At 25.4% G+C, this 25,300-nt stretch overlaps 1 protein-coding gene across 1 annotated transcript in view; it reads right to left on the minus strand.

Annotated features, from left to right (window-relative positions):
- The window catches only part of LOC142235345 (uncharacterized), a 617,569-nt gene that overhangs the window by 234,424 nt on the left and 357,845 nt on the right, over nt 1–25,300 (minus strand). Inside the window, 4 exon segments of the mRNA XM_075306601.1 lie at nt 9,520–9,571; nt 9,574–9,604; nt 9,606–9,678; nt 14,770–15,006. Of these exon segments, the coding sequence (XP_075162716.1) occupies nt 9,520–9,571; nt 9,574–9,604; nt 9,606–9,678; nt 14,770–15,006 (393 nt within the window).

Here is a 25,300-nt window from a genome sequence, read left to right on the forward strand (position 1 = left end):
ACCGTAAATAAGTGAAATTCTAAATGTTTAATGCATACAATTTTTCATATTGTAAAAAAATCTAGTCTTATGTTATTATTTATTGACCCTCATTATTTCAATACCCTCCACCATAGGATGGCGGAGGGTACTGAAGTTTTTATCCCATCGAAATAGTGTTCTCAGATTCTACAAATTATCTATTTTTTTTTAGCGCGGTAACAGTTGGAGTCGATCTAGCAATGTCCGTCTGTCCACCCACGAAATAAAATTTTGAAAAAATTTTTTATTCTCTAGGAATAAAATGTTTATAAAATTTCATTAGGAATTTTTGTAGAAATACAATTTTGACAACTTTTCCCTAGGAATAAAGTTTTGACAAAATTTTCTATAAAAATTAAATTTTCACAAAATTTTCTATAGAAAATAAATTTTAACAAAATTTTCTATAGAAATAAAATTTTTGACAAGATTATGTAAAGAATAAAAATTTTGCTAAATATTTCTACAGAAATAAAATTTTTAGAAAATGTCCGTTAGGAATACAATTTTGACAAAATTTTCTATAGAAATAAAATTTTGACAGAATTTTCTATAGAAACAAAAATTTTGACAAAATTTTTTATAGAAAGAAAAATTTCCCTAGAAATAAAATTTTGACAAAATTTTCTATAAAAATTAAATTTTCTATAGAAAATAAACTTTAACAAAATTTTCTATAGAAATAAAATTTTTGACAAGATTATGTAAAGAATAAAAATTTTGCCAAATATTTTCTATTTTGAGAAAATGTCCGTTAGGAATAAAATTTTGACAAAATTTTCTATAGAAATAAAATTTTGACAGAATTTTCTATAGAAACAAAAATTTTGACAAAATTTTCTATAGAAAGAAAAATTTCCCAAGGAATAAAATTTTGACAAAATTTTCTATAAAAATTAAATTTTCTATAGAAAATAAACTTTAACAAAATTTTCTATAGAAATAAAATTTTTGACAAGATTATGTAAAGAATAAAAATTTTGCTAAATATTTCTACAGAAATAAAATTTTTAGGAAATGTCCGTTAGGAATACAATTTTGACAAAATTTTCTATAGAAATAAAATTTTGACAGAATTTTCTATAGAAACAAAAATTTTGACAAAATTTTCTATAGAAAGAAAATTTTGACAAAATTTTCTCCAGATATAAAATTTTCTCTAAAAATTAAATTTTGTCAATATTTTCTCTTGCAATAAATTTTGTCAAAATTTTTCTCTGGCAATAAATTTTTGACGTAATTTTCTCTAAAATTAATTCTTGACAAAATTTTGACCAAATTTTCTCTAGGAATGAAATTTTGACGTAATTTACTAAGACTTCAATTTTGTCAAATTTTTTTGTTTTATGAATAAAATTTTGTCGTAATTTTCTATAAAATTAAATTTTGACGAAATTTTCTATAGAAATAAAATTTTGACAAAATTTTTTCTAGAAATAAAATTTTTTCAAAAATTTCTTTAGAAAAAAAAAATTCTCTAGAAGTATGTCTGGGAATAAAATTTTGTCGTAATTTTCTATAAAACAAAATTTTGACAAACTTGTTCATAGAAATAAAATTTTAACAAAAGTTTTTATAAAATTATATCTTGACAAAATTTTCTATAGAAAATAAATTTTAACAAAATTTTCTATAGAAAATAAATTTTAACAAAATTTTCTATAGAAATAAAATTTTTGACTAGATTATCTAACGAACTAAAATTTTGCCAAATATTTCTACAGAAATGAAATTTTGCGAAAATGTCCTTTAGAAATAAAATTTTGACAAAATTTTCTATAGAAATAAAATGTAGACAAAATATTTTATAGAAGTAAAATTTTGCCAAATTTTTTTTAGAAAAAAAATTAACAAATTTTTCTATATAAATAAAATTTTGACAAAACTTTTTCCAGATATAAAATTCTTCTCTGGCAATAAATTTTTGACGTAATTTTCTTTCAAATTAATTCTTGACAAAATTTTTGATAGAAATAAAATTTTGACCAAATTTTCTATAGGAATGACATTTTGATGTAATTTACTAAGACTTCAATTTTGTCAATTTTTTTTTTGTTTTAGGAATAACATTTTGTCGTAATTTTCTATAAAATTAAATCTTGACAAAATTTTCTGAAGAAATTAAATTTTGACATAATTTTCTCCAGGAATAAAATGTTGATAACATGTTATGTAGGTATAAAATATTGACAACATTTACGGACGAAATAAAATTTTGACAAAATTTTTTCTAGGAATAAAATTTTGTAAAAATTTTTTTAGGAATAAAATTTTGTAAAACTTTTTTAGAAATAAAATTTCTCTAAAAATATCTCTGGGAATAAAATTTTGTCGTAATTTTCTATAAAATTAGATTTTGACAAACTTATCCATAGAAATAGAATTTTGACAAAAGTCTTTCTACAACTAAATCTAAAAAAAAATTCTATAGAAATAAAATTTTGACAAAATGTTCTTTAGGAACAAAATTTTGATAAATTTTTTCTAAAAATAAATTGTTGATGAAATTTTCACAAGGAATAAAAATTAGACACAATTTTCTGAAGAAATAAAATTTTGACAAAATTTACCCCAGGAATTAAATTTTGTCAAAATTTTCTTTAGGAATAAAATTTCGACGTAATTATCCTTAAAATTAATTCTTGACAAAATTTTTTGAAGACATACAATTTTGACAAAATCTTCTCAAAGAATTAAATTTTGATAACAGTTTGTCAAAACTGTCTCTATAAAAAAATTGTCGAATTAATTTTCTATAAAATCAAATCTTTATAACATTTTCTGAAGACATAAATTTTGTCAAAATTTTCTGAAGACATAAAATTTTGAAAAAATTTTCGCTAGGATTAAAAATGAAATTTTAATAAAATTTTCTCCAGAAATAAATTCTTGACCAACTTTTCTGAATTTATAAAATTTTGACAAATTATCTCTAGGAATAAAATTAAAAAAAAATATTCTCAAGGAATTAAATTTTGTCAAAATTTTCACTAGGAATAAAATTTTATAAAAATTGTCTATAGAAATAAAATCTTCACAAATTTTTAGATAAAACTAAATCTAGACAAAATTATCGATAGAAAAAAAAAATTGACAAAATTTTCTACAGAAACTAAATTTTTACAAATGTTTCTCTAGGCATAAAACTTTGTCAAAAATTTCTCTAGAAATATCTCTGGCAATAAAATTTTATCGTAATTTTCTATAAAATTAAATCTTGACAAAATTAAATTTCTATAGGAAATTTTGTCAACATTTAATTTCTGTAGGAAATTTTGTCAAAATTTCATTGCAATAGGACATTTTGTCAAAATTTCATTTTTATATGAAATTTTGTCAAAATTTCATTTCTATAGGAAATTTTTGTAAAAATTTCATTTCTATAGGAAATTTTGTCAAAATTTAATTTCTAATGCAAATTTTGTCAAAATTTAATTTCTATAGGACATTTTGTCAACATTTCATTTCTGTAGCAAATTTTGTCATAATTTCATTTCTGTAGGAAATTTGGTTAAAATTTCATTTCTATAGGAAATTTTGTTAAAATTTCATTTCTATAGGAAATTTTGTCAAAATTTCATTTCTATAGGAAATTTTGTCAAAATTTCATTTCTGTAGGAAATTTTGTTAAAATTTCATTTCTATAGGAAATTTTGTCAAAATTTCATTTCTATAGGAAATTTTGTCAAAATTTCATTTCTATAGGAAATTTTGTCAAAATTTCATTTCTGTAGGAAATTTTGTTAAAATTTCATTTCTATAGGAAATTTTGTCAAAATTTCATTTCTATAGGAAATTTTGTCAAAATTTCATTTCTATAGGAAATTTTGTCCAAATTTCATTTTTATAGGAAATTTTGTCAAAATTGCATTTCTATAGCAAATTTTGTCAAAATTTCATTTCTATAGGAAATTTTGTCAACATTTCATTTCTATAAGCAATTTTGTCAAAATTTCATTTCTGTAGGAAATTTTGTTAAAATTTCATTTCTATAGGAAATTTTGTTAAAATTTCATTTCTATAGGAAATTTTGTCAAAATTTCATTTCTATAGGAGATTTTGTTAAAATTTCATTCTATAGGGCATTTTGTCAAAATTCCATTTCTATAGGAAATTTTGTTAAGATTTCATTTCTATAGGAAATTTTGTCAAAATTCCATTTCTATAGGAAATTTTGTTAAGATTTCATTTCTATAGGAAATTTTGTCAAAATTTCATTTCTATAGGAAATTTTGTCAAAATTTCATTTCTATAGGAAATTTTGTCAAAATTTCATTTCTATAGGAAATTTTGTTAAAATTTCATTTCTATAGGAAATTTTGTTAACATTTAATTTCAATAGGGAATTTTGTCAAAATTTCATTTCTGTAGTAGTTTTGTCAAAATTTCATTTCTGTAGGAAATTTTGTTAAAATTTCATTTCTATAGGAAATTTTGTTAAAATTTCATTTCTATAGGAAATTTTGTCAAAATTTCATTTCTTTGGGAAATTTTGTCCAAATTTCATTTTTATAGGAAATTTTGTAAAAATTTCATTTCTATAGCAAATTTTGTCAAAATTTCAGTTCTACAGGAAATTTTGTCAAAATTTAATTTCTATAGCAAATTTTGTCAAAATTTCATTTCTATAGGAAATTTTGTCAACATTTCATTTCTATAGGAAATTTTGTCAAAATTTCATTTCTGTAGGAATTTTTGTTAAAATTTCATTTCTATAGGAAATTTTGTTAAAATTTAATTTCTATAGGAAATTTTGTCAAAATTTCAGTTCTACAGGAAATTTTGTAAAAATTTCATTTCTATAGGAAATTTTGTCAAGATTTCATTTCTATAGGAAATTTTGTCCAAATTTAATTTCTATAGGAAATTTTGTCAAAATTTCATTTCTATAGGAAATTTTGTCAAAATTTCATTTCTATTTTGTTAAAATTTCATCTCTATAGGAAATTTTCTTTTGCTTCTAAATATTAATTTTGTTGTTGACTGGCAATCAGCACCAATAACCTTACACTAATATCAGAATCCTCGAAATCAAGTAAAGTCAACTTTTTATACTACCAAACCAGAAGAAATTTTTCGGGGCGTGTCATAAAACTTTCATCTTAGCTTCCAGCAAATATCTCCATATTACTTGCATTTCATAGAGATCCTGTGAAGAGGGAAAATCCCATGACTTAATCATTTCAAAGAGAAGTGAGGAAACACAATTCGCCAAACTCATAAAAGCAAACCAGGCAGCCCATATATTTGCTTAGCTGCCATTTCATTCCATACACCCCTATCGTTAAAGGACTCAACTCAAAGAATATCACTAAAGAAACAGAGAAAAAAACTCAAACGTGGAATTGAAAAATGGAAATTAGAAATGCTAATTGAAAATCGTTTATTCGTTTGTCTACGGCTGTCTTAAATACTGTGAGGGTGTGAGCTACTGCTGGCATTTCATTAAATTCATTTCATTTACATTTTCAGCAGCATCCATTCGCCATAGATTTTCATATTTCAAATGAGCATTTACCATATTTACCCACACCATCATTCCACCACACTTCAACAAAAGCCTTTGAGAAACTGCCCTGAAATGAACTCCATTTGAAATGTGAGTAACAAAATTCCAAGAAGCTGTTTGCTATTGTCGGGCTGGTACTGAGAGGTGGAATAAGTTTTCCAAAGTTAAATCTACACAAAAATGAAGCATGGCCAAAGAAAAAACTAATTAAAAACGAACTGAAATTTATGTAAATTTCTTTAATTTAAAAATATCCCAATTTTCTGTTCTGTCAAAGATTTTTGAAAATGTTTTTGCTATGTTGGAGAAAAACTTCTGGGGAACTGGATGTCATTGCATACGAACAAAAAAAAACATACATGGCCAAACATAAGCAATATTTTCTGATCCAGAAATTTCCCTTGTAAAGGAAAATTTTGAAAATTTCGAATCAAATTAATAGGTTGGACAAGGACACAATAAATCTTAGGCTTTACAATGAGTTATAAAAAAAAATAATTCTAAAACCCCTGAAAAAAAATCGGAAAATCATCAGTTTACTATCTAGCCAATTTTTTCTCTATAGAAAAAAACTTCAATCCTATCGACATTTTTCTTTTTTCTCAACATTTCCTTTCTATAGGGAAATTTTGTCAACATTTCATTTCTTTAGGAAATTCACAAAATTAAATTGTACAGGAAATTATCTCAAAATTTCTTTTCTGTAGAACATTTTCAAAAAGTTTTATTTTTTTAGGAAATTTTCAAAAAATTTCATTTCTATAGAAATTTCATTTCTATACAAAATTTTGTAGAAATTTAATTCTTATAAGACATTTTCTCAAACTATTATTTCTATAGGAAATTTACACAAAACTTAATTTCTAAAAGAAGCTTTCTCACAAATTCTTTTCTGTAGGAAATTTTCTCAAAATTTCATTTCGATAAGAAATTTTGTCAACATTTCATTCCTATACTAAATATTCTCAAACTTTCCTATCTATGGGCAAGTTTGTCAAACTTTCCTTTGTCAAGCAAGTTTGTCAAACTTTTGTCAAAATTTCAGTTCTATAGGAAATTTTGTCAGAATTTTTTCTTAGTACAAAATTTTGTCAGAATTTCATTTCGATAGGAAATTTTGTCACAATTTTAATTCTGTAGGAAATTTTCTTAAAATCTAATTTCTATAGAAAATTTTGCTATAAATTTTTTTTTTAAAATTCCACTTAAAAATTCCACAATTGAAAATTTTCTCCAAATGTCATCCCTATAAGAAATTTTCTTAACCTTTCATTTATATAAGAAAATTTTTCCAAAATTTCACTTCTGCAGGAAATATTCCGAAAATTTTATTTATTTAGAAAATTTTGTCAAATTTTAATTTCTATCGAAAATTTTGTCAAAAAAAAAATCATTTATATAAGAAATTTTCTACAAATCTAATTTCTATAGGAAATTTTGTCAAAAATTTCGTTTTTGTGGGAAATTACTCTAAAAGTCATTTCTGTGGCAATTGCTTAAAATGTCATTTTTATAGAAAATTTTGTAAAGATTTCTTTTCCACACGATATTCTTTTTATACCCTCCACCATAGGATGGGGGTATATTAACTTTATCATTTCGTTTGTAACACATCGAAATTTTGCTCTCAGACCCTCTCAGATCTATATATATATATATATATATATATATATATATATATATATATATATATATATATATATATATATATATATATATATATATATATATATATATATATATATATATATATATATATATATATATATATATATATATATATATATATATATATATATATATATATATATATATATATATATATATATATATATATATATATATATATATATATATATATATATATATATATATATATATAAAACTTTCGAACACAACAAGCTATCGACTTGAAATTTGTCAAAAGTATTATTGATGTTAGTCGGGTGGTATTGCAAATGTGCCATATCATACCACTTTTACGTATAGTCCCCATATAAACCGATCCCCATATTTGGCTTGCGGAGCCTCAAAGAGAAGCAAATTTCATCCGCTCCGTTTGAAATTTCGTACATGGTGTTAATATATGGCCTTTAACAAACATGCAAAAATTGGTCCACATCGGTCCACAATCATATATAGCCCCCATATAAACCGATCCCCAGATTTGGCTTGGGGAGCCTCTAAGAGAAGCATATTTCATCCGATCCGGCTGAAATTTGGTACATGGTATTAGTATATGGTCTCTAACAACCATGCAGGAATTGGTCCATATCGGTCCATAATTATATGTAGCTCCCATATAAACCGATCCCCAGATTTGACCTCCGGAGACTCATGGATGAGAAAAATTCATCCGATTTGTTTGAAATTTGAAACGTGGTGAAATTGGTACATTGCGCTAGTATATGCTAACAACCATGCCAAAATTGGTCCATATCGGTCTATAGTTATACATAGCTCATCCCCACAAATAATCTACCAAAATTTTATTTCTATAGAAAATTTTGTCAAAATTTTATTTCTATATAAAATTTTGTCAAATTTTATTTATATAGAAAATTTTGTCAAAATTTTTTCTATAAAAAATTTTGCCAAATTTTATTTCTATAGAAAATTTTGTCAAAATTTTATTTCTATAGAAAATTTTGTCAAAATTTTATTTCTATAGAAAATTTTGTCAAAATTTTATTTCTATAGAAAATTTTGTCAAAATTTTTTTTCTATAGAAAATTTTGTCAAAATTTTATTTCTATAGAAAATTTTGTCAAAATTTTATTTCTATAGAAAATTTGTCAAAATTTTATTTCTATAGAAAATTTTGTCAAAATTTTATTTCTATAGAAAATTTTGTCAAAATTTTCTTTCTATAGAAAATTTTCTCAAAATTTTATTTCTATAGAAAATTTTGTCAAACTGAATTATATACGTATTTAATCGTACGTATGTTTAATATATACCCCGTATGGACTAACATACAATTGAGAAGACGGTGTTAAGAAGTTTTAAGATACCTTGCCATCGACAAGTGCTACCACAACCCACGTAATTCGATTGGGGATGACAGTCTTTAGTACAAGTTTCTATGCAATCCATGGTGGAGGGTACATAAGATTCGGCCTGGCCGAACTTACGGCCGTATATACTTGTTTTAATTTCATTTCTATAGGAAATTTTGGCCAAATTGAAGTTCTAAAGGAAACTTCGTCATAATTTAAGTTCTATTGGAAATATTCTCCAAATTTCATTTTCAATTGGAAATTTGGTCAAAATTACATTTTCATAAGATTGCTTTTGATTTCAATTCTATAGAAAAGTTTGTCAGGCTTTCATTTCTATAAGAAATTTTGTCAAAATTTCATTTATATACGGACTTTTCTGAACATTTCATTTGTATGGAAAAAATTCTCAATATTGCATTTCTGTAAGAAATTTAGTCAAAATATAGGAAATTTTCTCAAAACTTAATTTCTATAGGAAATTTTCTCAAAATTTAATTTCCATAGGAAAATTTTGTCAAATTGTCATTTATTTTTTTTTTTTTTGATATTTTGTCAAATTTTCATTACTTTAGGATATTTTGTCAAACGTTCATTTTTACTAGAAATATTATCAAAATTGCAGTTCTATATAAAAAAAATCTCAAAATTTTATTTCTATAGCAAAATACGTCAAATTATGTTTTTATAGAAAATGTTCACAATGCTGCATTTCTGTAGGAAGTTTAGTCAAAATATAGAAATTTTCTCAAATTTATTTCTGAAGGAAACGTTCTAAAATTTTATTTCTTGTGCAAATTTTCTCACAATTTCATTTCTATAGGAAATTTTCTGTTATCGACATCACATCTCATTCATATTTATTTTTGTTTTTTTTTTCTTCGTATTTGGCAATTAAGCTTTCAAATGATTGCCTTGATGATAGAAAAACGGAAACAATTCACTCTGAATATATGCTAGTCAGCAATGCAATATTTAGTCATTACTTACCGTGACACAACCTTTGGTAGCCAATCTCCACCGCAATATTTCGCCAGTACAGATCGTTAGTTGAGCTGCCATCATAGAAAATCAAAATGATCACGTTCACCGGTACAATCCGACCAGGCACGTATTGAGCGCGAGGTTTTATTGAAGCTCGCTATGGACCTGTAATGGACGAAAAAATAAAACAGAATCGAAATGACCAAATCAGTGGCAATAGTCAACGTGCAAACAATAAAATTGAAAATGAAATCGTATTCGATGTGGCAGAGAAAAACAAAAAACGCTTCAATGAACCAAATTATAAAAAATGACCATCAACAGATAAATGATGAAGGAACTAAACCACCAAATAACATTTTCTAAGCAAATACGTCTTTTTCCTGAGATGCGTACATAGAATACACAGTTGCTAAAGACATTCTTCGCACACAGAAAAAAAAGACAAAACGCACAAAAATTCATCAAATGCTTGAATGGAATCACTAATCGCCCGATTACAATTTCTAAGGGTGCAATAAAATTCTCTTTGTCCTCTATGGTCACCCAACGATTCCGTTTTATGACAAAAATGCAACCAAAAGATGACAATGGCGAAGATGTTACTCCTCTTATTTTCTCCCGTTATAATGAACTTTCTATTGTATTCTGCTCTATTTAGTGTTCTATGCATAATGTCCTTGGATAGGAGAAATCTAATCAAATATAGCAAAAACGATGAATGGTATCACATCGATTGAATACAAGAATCAATGTTTGGAAAATATGTTAATATGGATGAACATTTGATTTTATTTTTATTGTACAAAATTTAGGAATATTGTAATACTGTAAAACCACCCAGCAAAAAAGCTTCAAAACAACTTCATCTTTGCTGCTATGAATTGAGTACAAAATCCTACTAACATAAAGACTGCAACATCATCCATGGGTTGAGGTAAAATAAATAAAATTTTCTATTGAAATAAAATTTTGACAAAATTTTCCATAGAATTAAATTTTGACAAAATTTTGTTATAGAAACAAGTAAGTTCGGCCACCATGGATTGCGTAGAAACTTCTACTAAAGACGGTCATCCACAATTAAATTACTTGGGTTGCGGCCGATGGCAAGGCATCTTAAAACTTTCTTAACATCATCTTCTAAATTGCAAGTTAGTCCATGCGGGATATATAGTAGATAAAAGAAAGGTCGATTAAATACGTATATATTCAGTTCTTGACCGGTATATATGTATAGGGGAAGAAATAATTACGAACCGATATGAACTTTTGTGCTGTATTATAGAGCCAGAATTGAAATATGGGGGTCACTTTATATGGCGGCTATATACAATTATGAACACAAGTCTACCAAAAATGGCAGATTTTTTACTGTTTGAAAGATTGGTAGAATTCTTGATGTTTTGGAAGATTTTGCAAAATACTCCTCTCCAAATATGAAATGCTTCATAAATTTACTATAGAAATAACATTTTGACAAAATTTTCTATAGAAATAAAATTTTGACAAATTTTGCAATAGAAATAAATTTTTGATAACATTTTTCCTAAAGACATAAACAATTCAAAATTTCCTAAAGAGATAAAATGTTGACAAAATTTCCTAAAGCCATAAAATATTGACAAAATTTCTATAGAAATACAAAAGTTGACAAAATTTTCTATGGCAATAAAATTTTGGTAGATTATTTTTGGCTCGAGTGGCAATCGTGATTTTTCTGTGATTGGAGATCGGTTTATTTGGGGGCTACATATAATATAGACCGATACGGACCAATTTTGGCATGGTTGTTATCGGCCATTCACTAGCGATTGAGTGAAGTGAGCAAACACACATCTATACATGACAGTAAATTCTCTCATAGAGAGGATACGAAAAAACCCTAGGGCTGTATAATCATAATTGCTATTTTAGCCTTTTCGCCACTCCCAGCCCTGATGTAACAAAACAACAGGTGCATTCAAATAAATTTAAATGTGCAACCGATAAAGCGGAAAGAACCACTCCATCCGACGAGCTAAGCCGCAGCCTTGACCACCGTACCGAATCCGCTTAGCATTGGACAAGAATTTAGCCGTTACGCCAAATTCAAAATTCTTGCGCAGGAGGTTGTCACAATTTCAACCGGATCGGATGAATTTTGTTCCTTCAAGAGGCTGCGGAGGTCAAATCTGGGGATCGGTTTATATGGGGACTATATATAATTATAGACCGATGTGGACCAATATTTGCATGGTTGTTAGAGACCATATACTTATACCATATACCAAATTTCAGCCGGATCGGGTGAAATTTGCTTCTTTCAGAGGCACCGTAAGCCAAATCGGGGGATCGCTTTATATGGGTGCTATATATAATTATGGGCAGATGTGGACCAATTTTTGCATGGTTGTTAGAGACCATATACTTATACCATGTACCAAATTGCAGCCGGATCGGATGAAATTAGCTTCTCTTAGAGGATCCGCAAGCCAACTCTGGTAATGGGATACTTATACCATGTACCAAATTTCGGCCGGATCGGATGAAATTTGCATCTCTTAGAGGCTCCGCAAGCCAAATCTGGGGATCGCTTTCTATGGGGGCTACATATAATTATGGACCGATTTGGACTAATTTTTGCATGGTTGTGAGAGACCATATACAAACACCATGTACCAAATTTCAACCAGATCGGATGCATTTTGCTCCTCCAAGGGGCTTCGCAAACCAAATCTGAGCGTCGGTTTATATGGGGCTATACGGAAAAGTAGTCCGATATGGCCCATTTGCAATACCATCCCACCTACATCAATAACAACTACTTGTGCCAAGTTTCAAGTCGATAGCTTGTTTAGTTCTGAAGTTAGCGTGATTTCAAAAAACGCACGGACGGACACGCTTAGATCGATTCAGAATTTCACCACGACCCAGAATATATATACTTGATGGGGTATTAGAGCAATATTTCGATGTGTTACTAACTTTTTCATTCCGTATGTAACACCCTTTGTAACCTTATGGTGGAGGGTATACAAATTTTGACAACATTTTCTAAATAAATAAAATTTTGGCAAACTTTACTATAGAAATAACATTCTGACACATTTTTTATAGAAATTTTCTATAGAAATAAAATCTTAACAAAATTTTCTATACAAATAAAATTTTGAGAAAAAATTCTGTAGAAAAAAAATGTTGACAAAATTTTCTATAGGAATAAAATTCTGAAAAAATTTTCTCCAGAAAAAAAAAATTGATAAAATTTTCTAAAGAAAAAAAATTCAAACCAAACTTTGTATAAAAATAAAATTTTGTCAAAAATTTTTATAAATATAAAATTTTGTCAAAATTTCGTATAAAAACAAAATTTTGACATTATTTTCTATAAAAATAAAATTTTAACAAAATTTTCTATAGCAACAAAATTTTGAAAAAATTTTCTGCAGAAAAAAAAATTTGACAAATTTTTCTAAAGAAATAAAATTTTTACAAAACTTTGGATAAAAATAAAATTTAGACAAAATTTTGTATGAAAATAAAATTTTGACATAATTTTCTATAGAAATAAAATTTTTACAAAATTTTCTATAACAATAAATAAATAAACAACAAAATTTTTAATAAAAATAAAAATTTGCCAAAATTTTATATAAATATTAAATTTTGACAAAATTTTCTATAAAAATAACAAATACACAAAATTTTTTGTAAAAATAAGTAAAATATTTGAATAAAAATAAATAAATAACAAAATTTTTTATAAAAATAAAATTTTGCCAAAATTTTTTATAAAATAAAATTTTGCCAAAATTTTCTATAAATATTAAATTTTGACAAAATTTTCTATAAAAAAAAACATATACAAAAATTTTTTTGTAAAAATAAAGTTTTGACAAATATTTGAATAGAAATAAAATTTTTAGAAAATTTTCTCCAGAAATAAAATTTTCAGAAAATTTTCTTTTGAAATAAAGCTTTGAGAAAACCTTCTATAAAAATAAAATGTTGACAAACTTTCATAGAGAAATGAAATTTGGCAATATTTCCTATAGCAAAACATTTTGACAAAATTTTCTATAGACATAAAATTTTGACAAAATTTTCTATAGAAATAACATTTTGACAAAAACTTCTATAGAAATAAAATTTTGACGAAATTTTCTATAGAAATAAAATTTGACAAAATTTTCTATAGAAATAAAATTTTGACAAAATTTCCTATAGATATAACGTTTTGACCTTCTATAGAAATAAAATTTTGACAAAATTTTCGATAGAAATAACGTTTTGACAAAGTTTTCTATAGAAATAAAATGTTGACAAAATTTTCTATACAAATAAAATTTTGAGAAAATTTTCTATAGAAATCAAATGTTGATAAAATTTTCTATAGAAATAAAATGTTGATAAAATTTTCTACCAAAATAAAATTTTTACAAAATTGTCTATAAAAATAACAATGTGGACAAAATTTTTTATAAAAATAAAATTTTAACAAAATTTTCTATGAAAATATACTGACATAATTTTCTATATAAATAAAATTTTGACAAAATTTTCTATAGAAATGAAAGTGTTACATTTTCTATTGAAATAAAATTTTTACTGACAAAATTTTTATAGAAATAAAATTTTGACAAAATTAAAATTTGTTGTTTGGTAAAATTTGCTCCAAAATTTTGTAGATTATTTTTGGCTCGAATGGCAACCTTGATCACAACTTGAAACTGTCTTTTATAAAATGTAGACTTGTTCTCAATAATATTATGTACCTAAAATTTAGGCGACATAACCTCTCATACTGCTGTAATATTTTTTAGTGTGGAAAAAATTGCAATTTGCATGCAGAGATATAGAATAGAATAGCAGTGCGTGGGTTCGTATGAGTGTTGTGAATTACATTTATGTAGCGTATACGTTACCCGGTTTCTCAGAATCTCAAAAGCAAATCATTGTAAATACAACTCTACACTTATTTGTCTCGAAATCAATAGCGAATAGCATTAGTGTAAAAATAAAAATTTTGCACTTTGAATTCACTCTTTTTTGAGTGTATAACCGAATAAGCTTATTTCTTTATTAGTCCATGATTTGATTAGACATTCAAATGGAATGTGTCATAAGGGACATATTTAAATCTCTTCAGAAATTGATGAAATTGAGTCACTAATATCTTCCACCCCTTACATATCCGTATTGCTTTCATAGAGCAATTATCATTCCCCCTCGCTACGATAGAAATAAATGCACTCTAATTTCATTTCTACTTACCTCTTAACTAAAGCTTTATGTTGATTTTCTTGGCTGACAGCAATCATGGCATGTTTACTGGTAGGAACTTCTTTTTGCCGTATGGTCCAATAGCACGTGACATTTCTCGGATACATGCCCGGATAATTGGGACTTTGCAGTCGGCACTTATTGCGATAGCATTCATCGAACTGACGTGTGCAATATGTGCCAGGCGTGACCCGTCCCAGTTCCAGAGGCTTATCGGGTAGACCATATCTGTTGCACATTCAAAGAGAGAGAGAGAGAAAAAAAGAACCAGAAAAATACACATGTTATTGGTTTTGAAAGTGTCAAATAAACACACAAATATACAATTGAAAAAATTTATATTAAGGAAGACCTAAGAATATTAGTATAAACTGAAAGTATTATGAAAAAAAAAATGTTAACCAAATTTTGTATAGAAATAAAATTTTCTGTAGAAATTTCAAATAGAAATAAAATTTTGAGAAAATTTGCTACAGAAATGAAATTTTAAAAAAATTTACTATAGAAATGGAATTTTGACAACATTTTTTCTATACAAATAAAATGTTGACATTATTTTTTTGACATAGAATTTTGAGAGTTTTTTTTTTATAGAAACGAAATTTAGACAAAATTTCCTATAGACATGAAATTGTTATAGAAATTTCCTATAGAAATGAAATTTCCATAAAATTTCCTATGGAAATGAAATTATGCCAAAATTTTCCATAGAAATAAAATTTGGGAAAATTTTCTGTAGATGTAAAATTTTGACAAAACTTTCTGTTGCAATAAAATTTTGACAAAATTTTCTATAGCAATTAACTTTTGACAAAATTTTCTATGGCAATAAAATTTTGACAAAATTTTATATCGAAATTAAATTTTGACAAAATTTTCTGTAAAAAGTACAACTTTGACAAAATTTTCTTTAGAAATAAATTTTTGACAAAATTTTTTTTTTGAAATAAAATTTTTACAACTTTCTCAGTAAAAATAAAATTTTGACAAAATTTTCAATGAAAATAAAATGTTGACAAAAATTTCTATAGCAATGAAATGTTAGCAAAATATCCTATAGAAACTAAATTTTGTGAAAATTTCCTAAAGAATTAAAATTTTGACTAAATTTAATAGAAATGAAATTTTGATAAAATTTCATAAAGAAAACATTTTACAAAATTTTTTATAGAAATAAAATTTTAAGAAAACTTTCGATAGAAATAAAATTTTGACAAAATTTTCTATAGAAATAAAATTTTGACAAAATTTTCTGTAGGAATAAAATTTTGACAAAATTTTCTATGGAAATAAAATTTTGAAAAATTGTTTTAGAAATAAAAATTTGATATTTTTAATAAAATTTTTAAAAATTTTTCTGTAGAAATAAAGTTTTGAAAAGCTTCAATGGAAATAAAATTTTAATAAAATTTCCTATAGAAATGATATTTTGGCCAAATATCTCATTAAATTTCATCATTTTATTGTCAACGTTTTAACATAGAAAATTTTGTCAAAATTTTATTTCTATAGGAAATTTTGTCAAAATATCATTTTTATATAAAATTTTGACAAAATTTCGTAAAGAAAAAATTGTAGAAAATTTTTTTATAGAAATAATATTTTGAGAATGTTTGCTATCGAAATAAAATTTTGAGAACATTTTCTATAGAAATAAAATTTTAAGAAAACTTTCGATATTGAAATGTAATTGTTATGAAAATTTCCTATAGAAATGAAATTTCCATTAAATTCCTTATAGAAATGAAATTTTGCCAAAATTTTCCATAGAAATAAAATTTTGGGAAAATTTTCTGTAGATGTAAAATTTTTACGAAACTTTCTGTTGCAATAAAATTATGACAAAATTTTCTATAGCAATTAATTAATTTTGACAAAATTAATTTTGACAAAATTTTATATCGAAATTAAATTTTGACAAAATTTTCTGTAAAAAGTAAGATTTTGATAAAATTTTCTTTAGAATCAAATTTTTGATATATTTTTTTTTTTTAGAAATAAAATTTTGACAACTTTTCAGTAAAAATAAAATTTTAACAAAATTTTCAATGAAAATAAAATGTTGACAAAAATTTCTATAGAAATGAAATGTTAGCAAAATATCGTATAGAAATTAAATTTTGTGAAAATTTCCTAAAGAATTAAAATTTTGACTAAATTTAATAGAAGAAATGAAATTTTGATAAAATTTCATAAAGAAAACAGTTTGCACATTTTTTTTTATAGAAATAACATCTTGAGAATGTGTTCTATCGAAATAAAATTTTGAGAACATTTTCTATAGAAATAAAATTTTAAGAAAACTTTCGATAGAAATAAAATTTTGACAAAATTTTCTATAGAAATAAAATGTTGACAAAATTTTCTGTAGGAGTAAACTTTTGAAACACTTTTTTTACAAATAAAAATTTGAATTTTTTTTAAACAAAATTTTGACAAACTTTTCTGTAGAAACAAAGTTTTGACAAGCTTTTCAATGGAAATAAAATTTTGACAAAATTTCCTATAGAAATTAAATTTTGGCCAAATATCCTACAGAAATTAAATTTTGTGAAAATTTCTTATAGAAATGAAGGTTTGAGAAAATTCCACATGGAAATAAAACTTTGACAAAATTTCCTACAGAAATGAAATTTTGACAAAATTTCCTAAAGAATTACAATTTTTACAAAATTTCCTTAAGAATAAAATTTTTGACCAAAATTCCTAAATAAATAAAATTTTGAAAAAATTTCATAAAGAAAACATTTTACAATTTTTTTAATAGAAATAAAATTTTAGGAAAATATTGTATGGAAATAAAATTTGGACAAAATTTTCTGTCGAAATAAAATTTTAAGAAATTTTCTTAAGAAATAAAATTTTGAGAAACTTCTCTATAGAAATACATTTTTGACAAAATTTTCAATGAAAATAAAATTTTGACAAAATTTCCTACAGAAATGAAATTTTGGCAAAGTATTCTATAGAAATAAAATTTTAAGAAATGTTCCATTAGAATTGAAATTTTGACAAAATTTTCTATAGAAATAAAATTTTGACAAAATTTACTGTTGAAATAAAATTTTATTAAAATTTCCTATAGAAATAAAATTTTGCCAAAATTTTCTATAGAAATAAAATTTTGACAAAATTTTCTATAGATGTACATTTTTGATAAAACTTTGTATTGCAGTAAAATGTTGACAAAATTTTCTATAGTAATAAACTTTTGACAAAATTTTCTATAGGAATTACACTTTAACAAAATTTTCTATAGAAATAAAATTCCGAGAAAATTTTTTTTATAGAAATAAAATTTTGAAAAAATTCCATTGCGTAAAAAATTTAATTTTCATGTAAGATCGTGTAAAACATTTAAAATTCGACACATTTACAATTCAGGGGATATTTCCAAAAAAAAATTTCGCTTCCGAGATGGATCTTTATATAATATTGCAAATATTGAAATAAACTTCTAAAATAAAATTAAAAAAAAAACTTTTGAAGAGAAAACATTATTATCACAAAGATTTGACCAACAACTTGAAAATATTGTTTTTAATTTGGTAAATTTTTGGTAAAGTTTTCTTGGAATTTTGGTAGATAATTTTTGGCATGTTTTATGGTTAAGAATATAGAAACAATTGTAACAAGGTTTCCTTTATCATCAAAAGCCTGTCTCTGTATACCGGTCTTGGCAATTCTCTCATTATCCATTTTTCCCCAAAAATACATTTCATTACACTCTATTGCATTTACACATGAATTTTTCCCCAGCAAGGTGACTATTTGAAAGGAAGATGTCAAGCTATAGCGAAATATACATTTCGGTGTGTAATGAATGAATGGAATGTGAAACATGAATGCAAATATTCCATAGGTAAAAACTATATAAAAAGCAATTTGTATAAAAATTTGTCCAAAAGTTTCTTATAAGGCATTATTTTATGTTAAAAGGCTGACATTGATAAATTTCATTCGTTTACTCAAACAAATGCAATAGTTTTGGACAATATTCAATTTAAAAAATGTGACAAAGGAATTTTAGAAATATATGTGGAGAATGATGCTATAAATATATACGCAAAAATGTATGAAGAAATATTTTTGGCAAATTTAAGTTTACAGTTATTTAAAAAGCGACTTTAAGCTAAACTAAAATTTTATGAAAAATTAAAGGTGATTGATCACTATAGCTTGTTCGTAAATTAATGGACGGACGGAAATCGCTAGATTTACTCAGAATCCCACCACGACCAGGCAACCAAAGAAACATTTGTGTATGTCTATTCACAATGGGGGGCTATATCTTCCCATTAAATTTAAATTCCTGATAACATTTCTTAGGCATTTCAAATATTCATTTCATATTAGAAAAATGTCATACTTTTTTTTTAATTTCTGTGTAAAATTTTCACAAAATTTCCTATAGAAATGAAATGTTGACAAAATTACCGATAGATATGAAATTTTGAAAAAATTTCCCATAAAAATATAATTTTTACAAAATTTTGTACATTTGTAATTTTGAGAAAATTTTCTATAAGACTAAAATTTTTTATACACATACAATTTTCGACCAAATTTTCTATAGAAATTAAATTTTGACAAAGTTTTCTATGGGCATAAAAATATTTGTATAGAAATAAAATTTCCAAAACAAATTTTCTATGAAATAATATATTGACCAATTCTGTATAGAAATTAACTTTTCAGAGAATTTTCTATAGAAATTAAATTTTGACACAATTTTGTATCGGAATAAAAACTTTAGAGAAATTTTTCATTAGAACTAAAATTTTCAGAAAATTTTGTTATTTTTATTTTTAAAGAAATAAGTTTGACAAAAGTTTCTATATATCAATTAAATTTTGACAAAGTTTTCTATAGGTATAAAATTTTGTATAGAAATAAATTTTGACGACATTTTCTCTAGAAATAAAATTTTGCAAAACTTGCTATAGAAATTAAATTTGCTATAGAAATGAAATTATAACAAAATTTCCTATACTCGTAGAAATCAAATTTTACCAAAAATCTCCAACTGAAATACAAATTCGAAAAAATTTTATTATAGAAAACAAATTTCGAAAAAATGTTGTATAGAAATAAAATTAAATACAAGTATATACGGCCGTAAGTTCGGCCAGGCCGAAGCTTATGTACCATGGATTGCGTAGAAACTTCTACTGAAGACAGTCATCCACAATCGAATTACTTGGGTTGCGGTAACACATGCCGATGGCAAGGTATCTTAAAACGTCCTAATACCGTCTTCTAAATTGCAAGGTAGTCCATACGTGGTATATATTAAACTAAAAAAGGCTGATTAAATACGTATATAATTAAGTTTGCCATTTTTTTTTTTATAGAAATAAAATTTTGACAAAAGTTTCTATAGAAATAAAATTTTGACAACATTTTCTATAGAAGTAAAATTTGGACAAAATTTTCTATAGAAATAAAATTTTGACAAAAATTTCTATAGAAATAAAATTTTGACAAAATTTTTTATAGTAATAAAATTTTGACAAAATTTTCTATAGAAATAAAATTTTGCCAAAATTTTCCATAGAAGTAAATTTTGACAAAATTTTCTGTAGAACAAAAATGTTGACAAAGTTTTCTATAGAACAAAAATTTTGACAAAATTTTTTATACAAATAAAATTTTGACAAAATTTTCTGTAGAAATAAAATTTTGACAAAATTTTCTATAGAAATAAAATTTTTATAAAATTTTCTATAGAATAAAAATGTTGACAAAATTTTCATATAGAAATAAAATTTTGACAACATTTTCTATAGAAGTAAAATTTTCAATAGAAATAAAATTTTGACAAAATTTTCTATAGAATAAAATTTTGGTAGACTATTTTTGGCTCGAGTGGCCACCATGATTATGAACCGATATGGACCAATTTTTGTGTGATTGGGTATCGGCTATATATAACTATAGACCGATATGGACCAATTTTGGCATGGCATGGTTCAACCGGATCGGATGAATTTTGCTTCTCCAAGAGGCTCCGGAGATCAAATCTGGGGAACGGTTTATATGGGGGCTATATGTAATTATAGACCGATGTGGACCGATGTGGACTAATATTTGCATGGTTGTTAGATACCATATACTAACACCACGTACCAAATTTCAACCGGATCGGAAGAATTTTGTTCCTGCAAGAGGCTCCGGAGTTCAAATCTGGGGATCGCTTTATATGGGTGCTATATATAATTATAGACCGATGTGGACCAATATTGGCATGGTTGTTAGAGACCATATACGTATACCATATACTATATTTCAGCCGGATCGGGTGAAATTTGCTTCTTTCAGAGGCACCGTAAGCCAAATCGGGGGATTGGTTTATATGGGGGCTATATATAATTATGAACCGATGTGGACCAATTTTTGCATGGTTGTTAGAGACAATATACTTATACCATATACCAAATTTCAACCGGATCGGATGATTTTTGTTCCTGCAAGAGGCTCCGGAGTTGAAATCTGGGGATCGCTTTATATGGGTGCTATATATAATTATAGACCGATGTGGACCAATATTTGCATGGTTGTTAGAGACCATATACTTATACCATATACCAAATTTCAGCCGGATCGGGTGAAATTTGCTTCTTTCAGAGGCACCGTAAGCCAAATCGTGGGATCGCTTTATATGGGTGCTATATATAATTATGGGCAGATGTGGACCAATTTTTGCATGGTTGTTAGAGACCATATACTTATACCATATACCAAATTTCAACCGGATCGGATGAATTTTGTTCCTGCAAGAGGCTCCGGAGTTGAAATCTGGGGATCGCTTTATATGGGTGCTATATATAATTATAGACCGATGTGGACCAATATTTGCATGGTTGTTAGAGACCATATACTTATACCATATACCAAATTTCAGCCGGATCGGGTGAAATTTGCTTCTGTCAGAGGCACCGTAAGCCAAATCGGGGGATCGCTTTATATGGGTGCTATATATAACTATGGGCAGATGTGGACCAATTTTTGCATGGTTGTTAGAGACCATATACTTGTACCATGTACCAAATTGCAGCCGGATCGGATGAAATTAGCTTCTCTTAGAGGATCCACAAGCCAACTCTGGGGATGGGATACTTATACCATGTACCAAATTTCGGACGGATCGGATGAAATTTGCTTCTCTTAGAGGCCTCGCAAGCCAAATCGGGGGATCGGTTTATATGGGGGCTATATATAATTATGGACCGATTTGGACCAATTTTTGCATGGTTATGAGAGACCATATACAAACGCCATGTTCCAAATTTCAACCAGATCGGATGCATATTGTTCCTCCAAGGGGCTTCGCAAACCAAATCTGAGCGTCGGTTTGTATGGGACTATACGGAAAAGTAGTCCGATACTTGTGCCAAGTTTCAAGTCGATAGCTTGTTTCGTTCGGAATTTAGCGTGATTTCAACAGACGAACGGACGGACGGATGGACATGTTTAGATCGACTCAGAATTTCACCACGAACCAGAATATATATACTTTATGGGGTCTTAGAGCAATATTTCGATGTGTTACAAACGGTATAAAAAAATGGTATAAAAAAGAATTTCTATTGAAATAAAATAATTTTGACCAATTTTGTACAGAAATTAAATTTTCAGAAAATTTTCTATAGAAATAAAATTTTCACAAAATTTTTTATCGGAATAAAAATTTTGAAAAAATTTTCTGCAGAACTAAAATTTACACAAAATTTTGTATAAAATAAAATTTTGAGAATATTTTCTACAGATAAAAAATTTTTAAACAATTTCTTAAAGAAAAAAAATTGCTACAGCAATTAAATTTTAACAAAAATTTTTTACAGCAATAAAAATGTCTATAGAAATAAGATTTTCAGAAAATTACCAATGGTAATGAAATTACCAATAGAAATGAAAATTTTCTATGGAAATTAAATTGTGACAAAATTTCCTATAGAAATGAAATTTTGACAAAATTACCTATAGAAATTAAATTTTGACAAAATTTCTATAGAAATGAAATTTTGACAAAATTACCTATAGAAATGAAATTTTGATAAAATTACCTATAGAAATTAAATTTTGACAAAATTTCCTATAGAAGTGAAATTTTGACAAAATATCCAATAGAAATGAAATTTTGACAAAATTTCCTATAGAAATGAAATTTTGACAAAATTTTCTATAGAAATGAAATTTCCTATAAAAATGAAATTTTTACAAAATAAAATTGCACAAATTTTTTAAAGAAATAAAATTTTGACAAACTTTTGTATGAAATAAAATTTTGGCAAAATTTCCTAGAGGAATAGAAAAATGTTATAAAATTCAACTTCAACTTGAAAATTTTAATTTTCGTGGTATTTTAGTCAATCCGTTGTGAGTATATTCTCGCGTTTTGTAATTCGAGTAATGCGAATAAAAGCCTAAAAGCCAGATTTCAAATCATATGAAAACCGTTCTTTCATTGGAATTTTTTTGCGTGCTTAAAGGAGAAGTTTAAAATTCCTCTAAAACTCAAACCAAAGTGCTTCTTATAAAACTCAAATCTGATATAATTCAAATACACAAAATAATTGTTTTTGATTCAATCACGAAATTAATTGATTCAATCAATTTTTTAATTGAAATGTCTTCAATCACAGAACTGATAGTATCAATTGAAAAACTAATTGAAAATCAATTAAAAAATTAATTGATACTATAAATTTTTGTGATTGATTTTGGTTTCAATTAAAAAAATTGTTGAGTCAATTAAATGTTTAATTGAATATTTTTTAAGATTCAATTAAGACTTTAATTTAATTTAATTTAATTTTTTTTGTGTATATAGAAATTTTTAATTTAGCTTCCGGATGCATACTAATTGAACCGATCTGCTTGGGAATAACAGTCATCAAACGCCCTGAAATTCTTTGTATTTTCAAGTAACCCCATACGATGAGACGTTTACCAAGGAAACTTTTATATTTGATTCTTGGTGTTGGATATCTAATATTCGGCGTGGCCAAACTTATACTTGTTTCGATTGCACTTCATTTGAATCGTTCTCTGTCATGTTTCTACAAAAAAAAAAAATAAAAATTTGGCATTTTAACAGACTTCTCATATCTGTTTACAAGATAAAAATGCAATTCGACCAACATCTGCAAAAGCTAAATGACATATCTGAAAAATGAAAAGACAAAAAAACTAACGAAAATTCGTCATAAAATCAACTCATGTCTTATGTATGAGAACGAATGTCCTTTTTGATACAGAAGCAGCAGTATTAAAATGTGCCAAGGCATTTGTACAAACGAACATTTTTGATTAGAAATTTATTCGAGAGAAAACAAAAATACAAATAAACTCACAAAACTATTATGACATATGACACCGAACCAAAGAAAAAATAGAAAACTTGAAAAAATAACAAAAAAAAAAACGAGAGCACACGTTCTTTAAAATAGAAATGCTTTCTAGAGGGGCGGTAGAGTAAAAAAAAAAACAAGTACATACGGCCGTAAGTTTGGCCAGGCCGAAGCTTATGTACCCTTCACCATGGATTGCGTAGAAACTTCTTCTAAACACTGCATTCCACAATCGAATTACTTGGTTTGCGGTAACACTAGCCGATGGCAAGGTATCTTAAAACTTCCTAACACCGTCTTATAAATTGTAAGTTAATCCATACGGGGTATATATTAAACTAAAAAAATGCCGATTAAATACGCATATAATTAAGCTTGACAAAATTGTTTATAGAAATAAAATTTTGACAAAAGTTTCTATAGAAATAAAACTTCGACAACATTTTCTATAGAAGTAAAATTTGGAAAAAATTTTCTATAGAAATAAAATTTTGACAAAATTTTCTATATAAATAAAATTTTGAAAAAAATTTTTATAGAAATAAAATTTTGACAAAATTTTCTATAGAAATAAAATTTTGACAAAATTTTCTATAGAAATAAAATTTTGACAAAATTTTCTAAAAAATAAAAATGTTGACATAATTTTCTATAGAAATAAAATTTTGACAAAATTTTCTATAGAAATAAAATTTTGACAAAATTTTCTATAGAAATAAAATTTTGACAAAATTTTCTATAGAAATAAAATTTTGACAAAATTTTTTATAGAATTAAAATTTTGATAAAATTTTTTATAGAAATACATTTTTGACAAAATTTTTTATAGAAATAAAATTTTGACAAAATTTTCTATAGAAATAAAATTTTGACAAAATTTTTTATAGAAATAAAATTTTGACAATTTTTTTTATAGAAATAAAATATTGATAAAATTTTCTATAGAAATAAAATTTTGACAAAATTTTCTAAAGACTAAAAATGTTGACAAAATTTTCTATAGAAATAAAATTTTGACAAAATTTTTTATAGAAATAAAATTTTGACAAAATTTTCTATAGAAATAAAATTTTGACAAAATTTTTTATAGAAATAAAATTTTGACAAAATTTTCTATAGAAATAAAATTTTGACAAAATTTTTTATAGAAATAAAATTTTGACAAAATT

Source organism: Haematobia irritans, chromosome 4, assembly GCF_050003625.1.
Source record: "Haematobia irritans isolate KBUSLIRL chromosome 4, ASM5000362v1, whole genome shotgun sequence".
NCBI lineage: Eukaryota > Metazoa > Arthropoda > Insecta > Diptera > Muscidae > Haematobia > Haematobia irritans.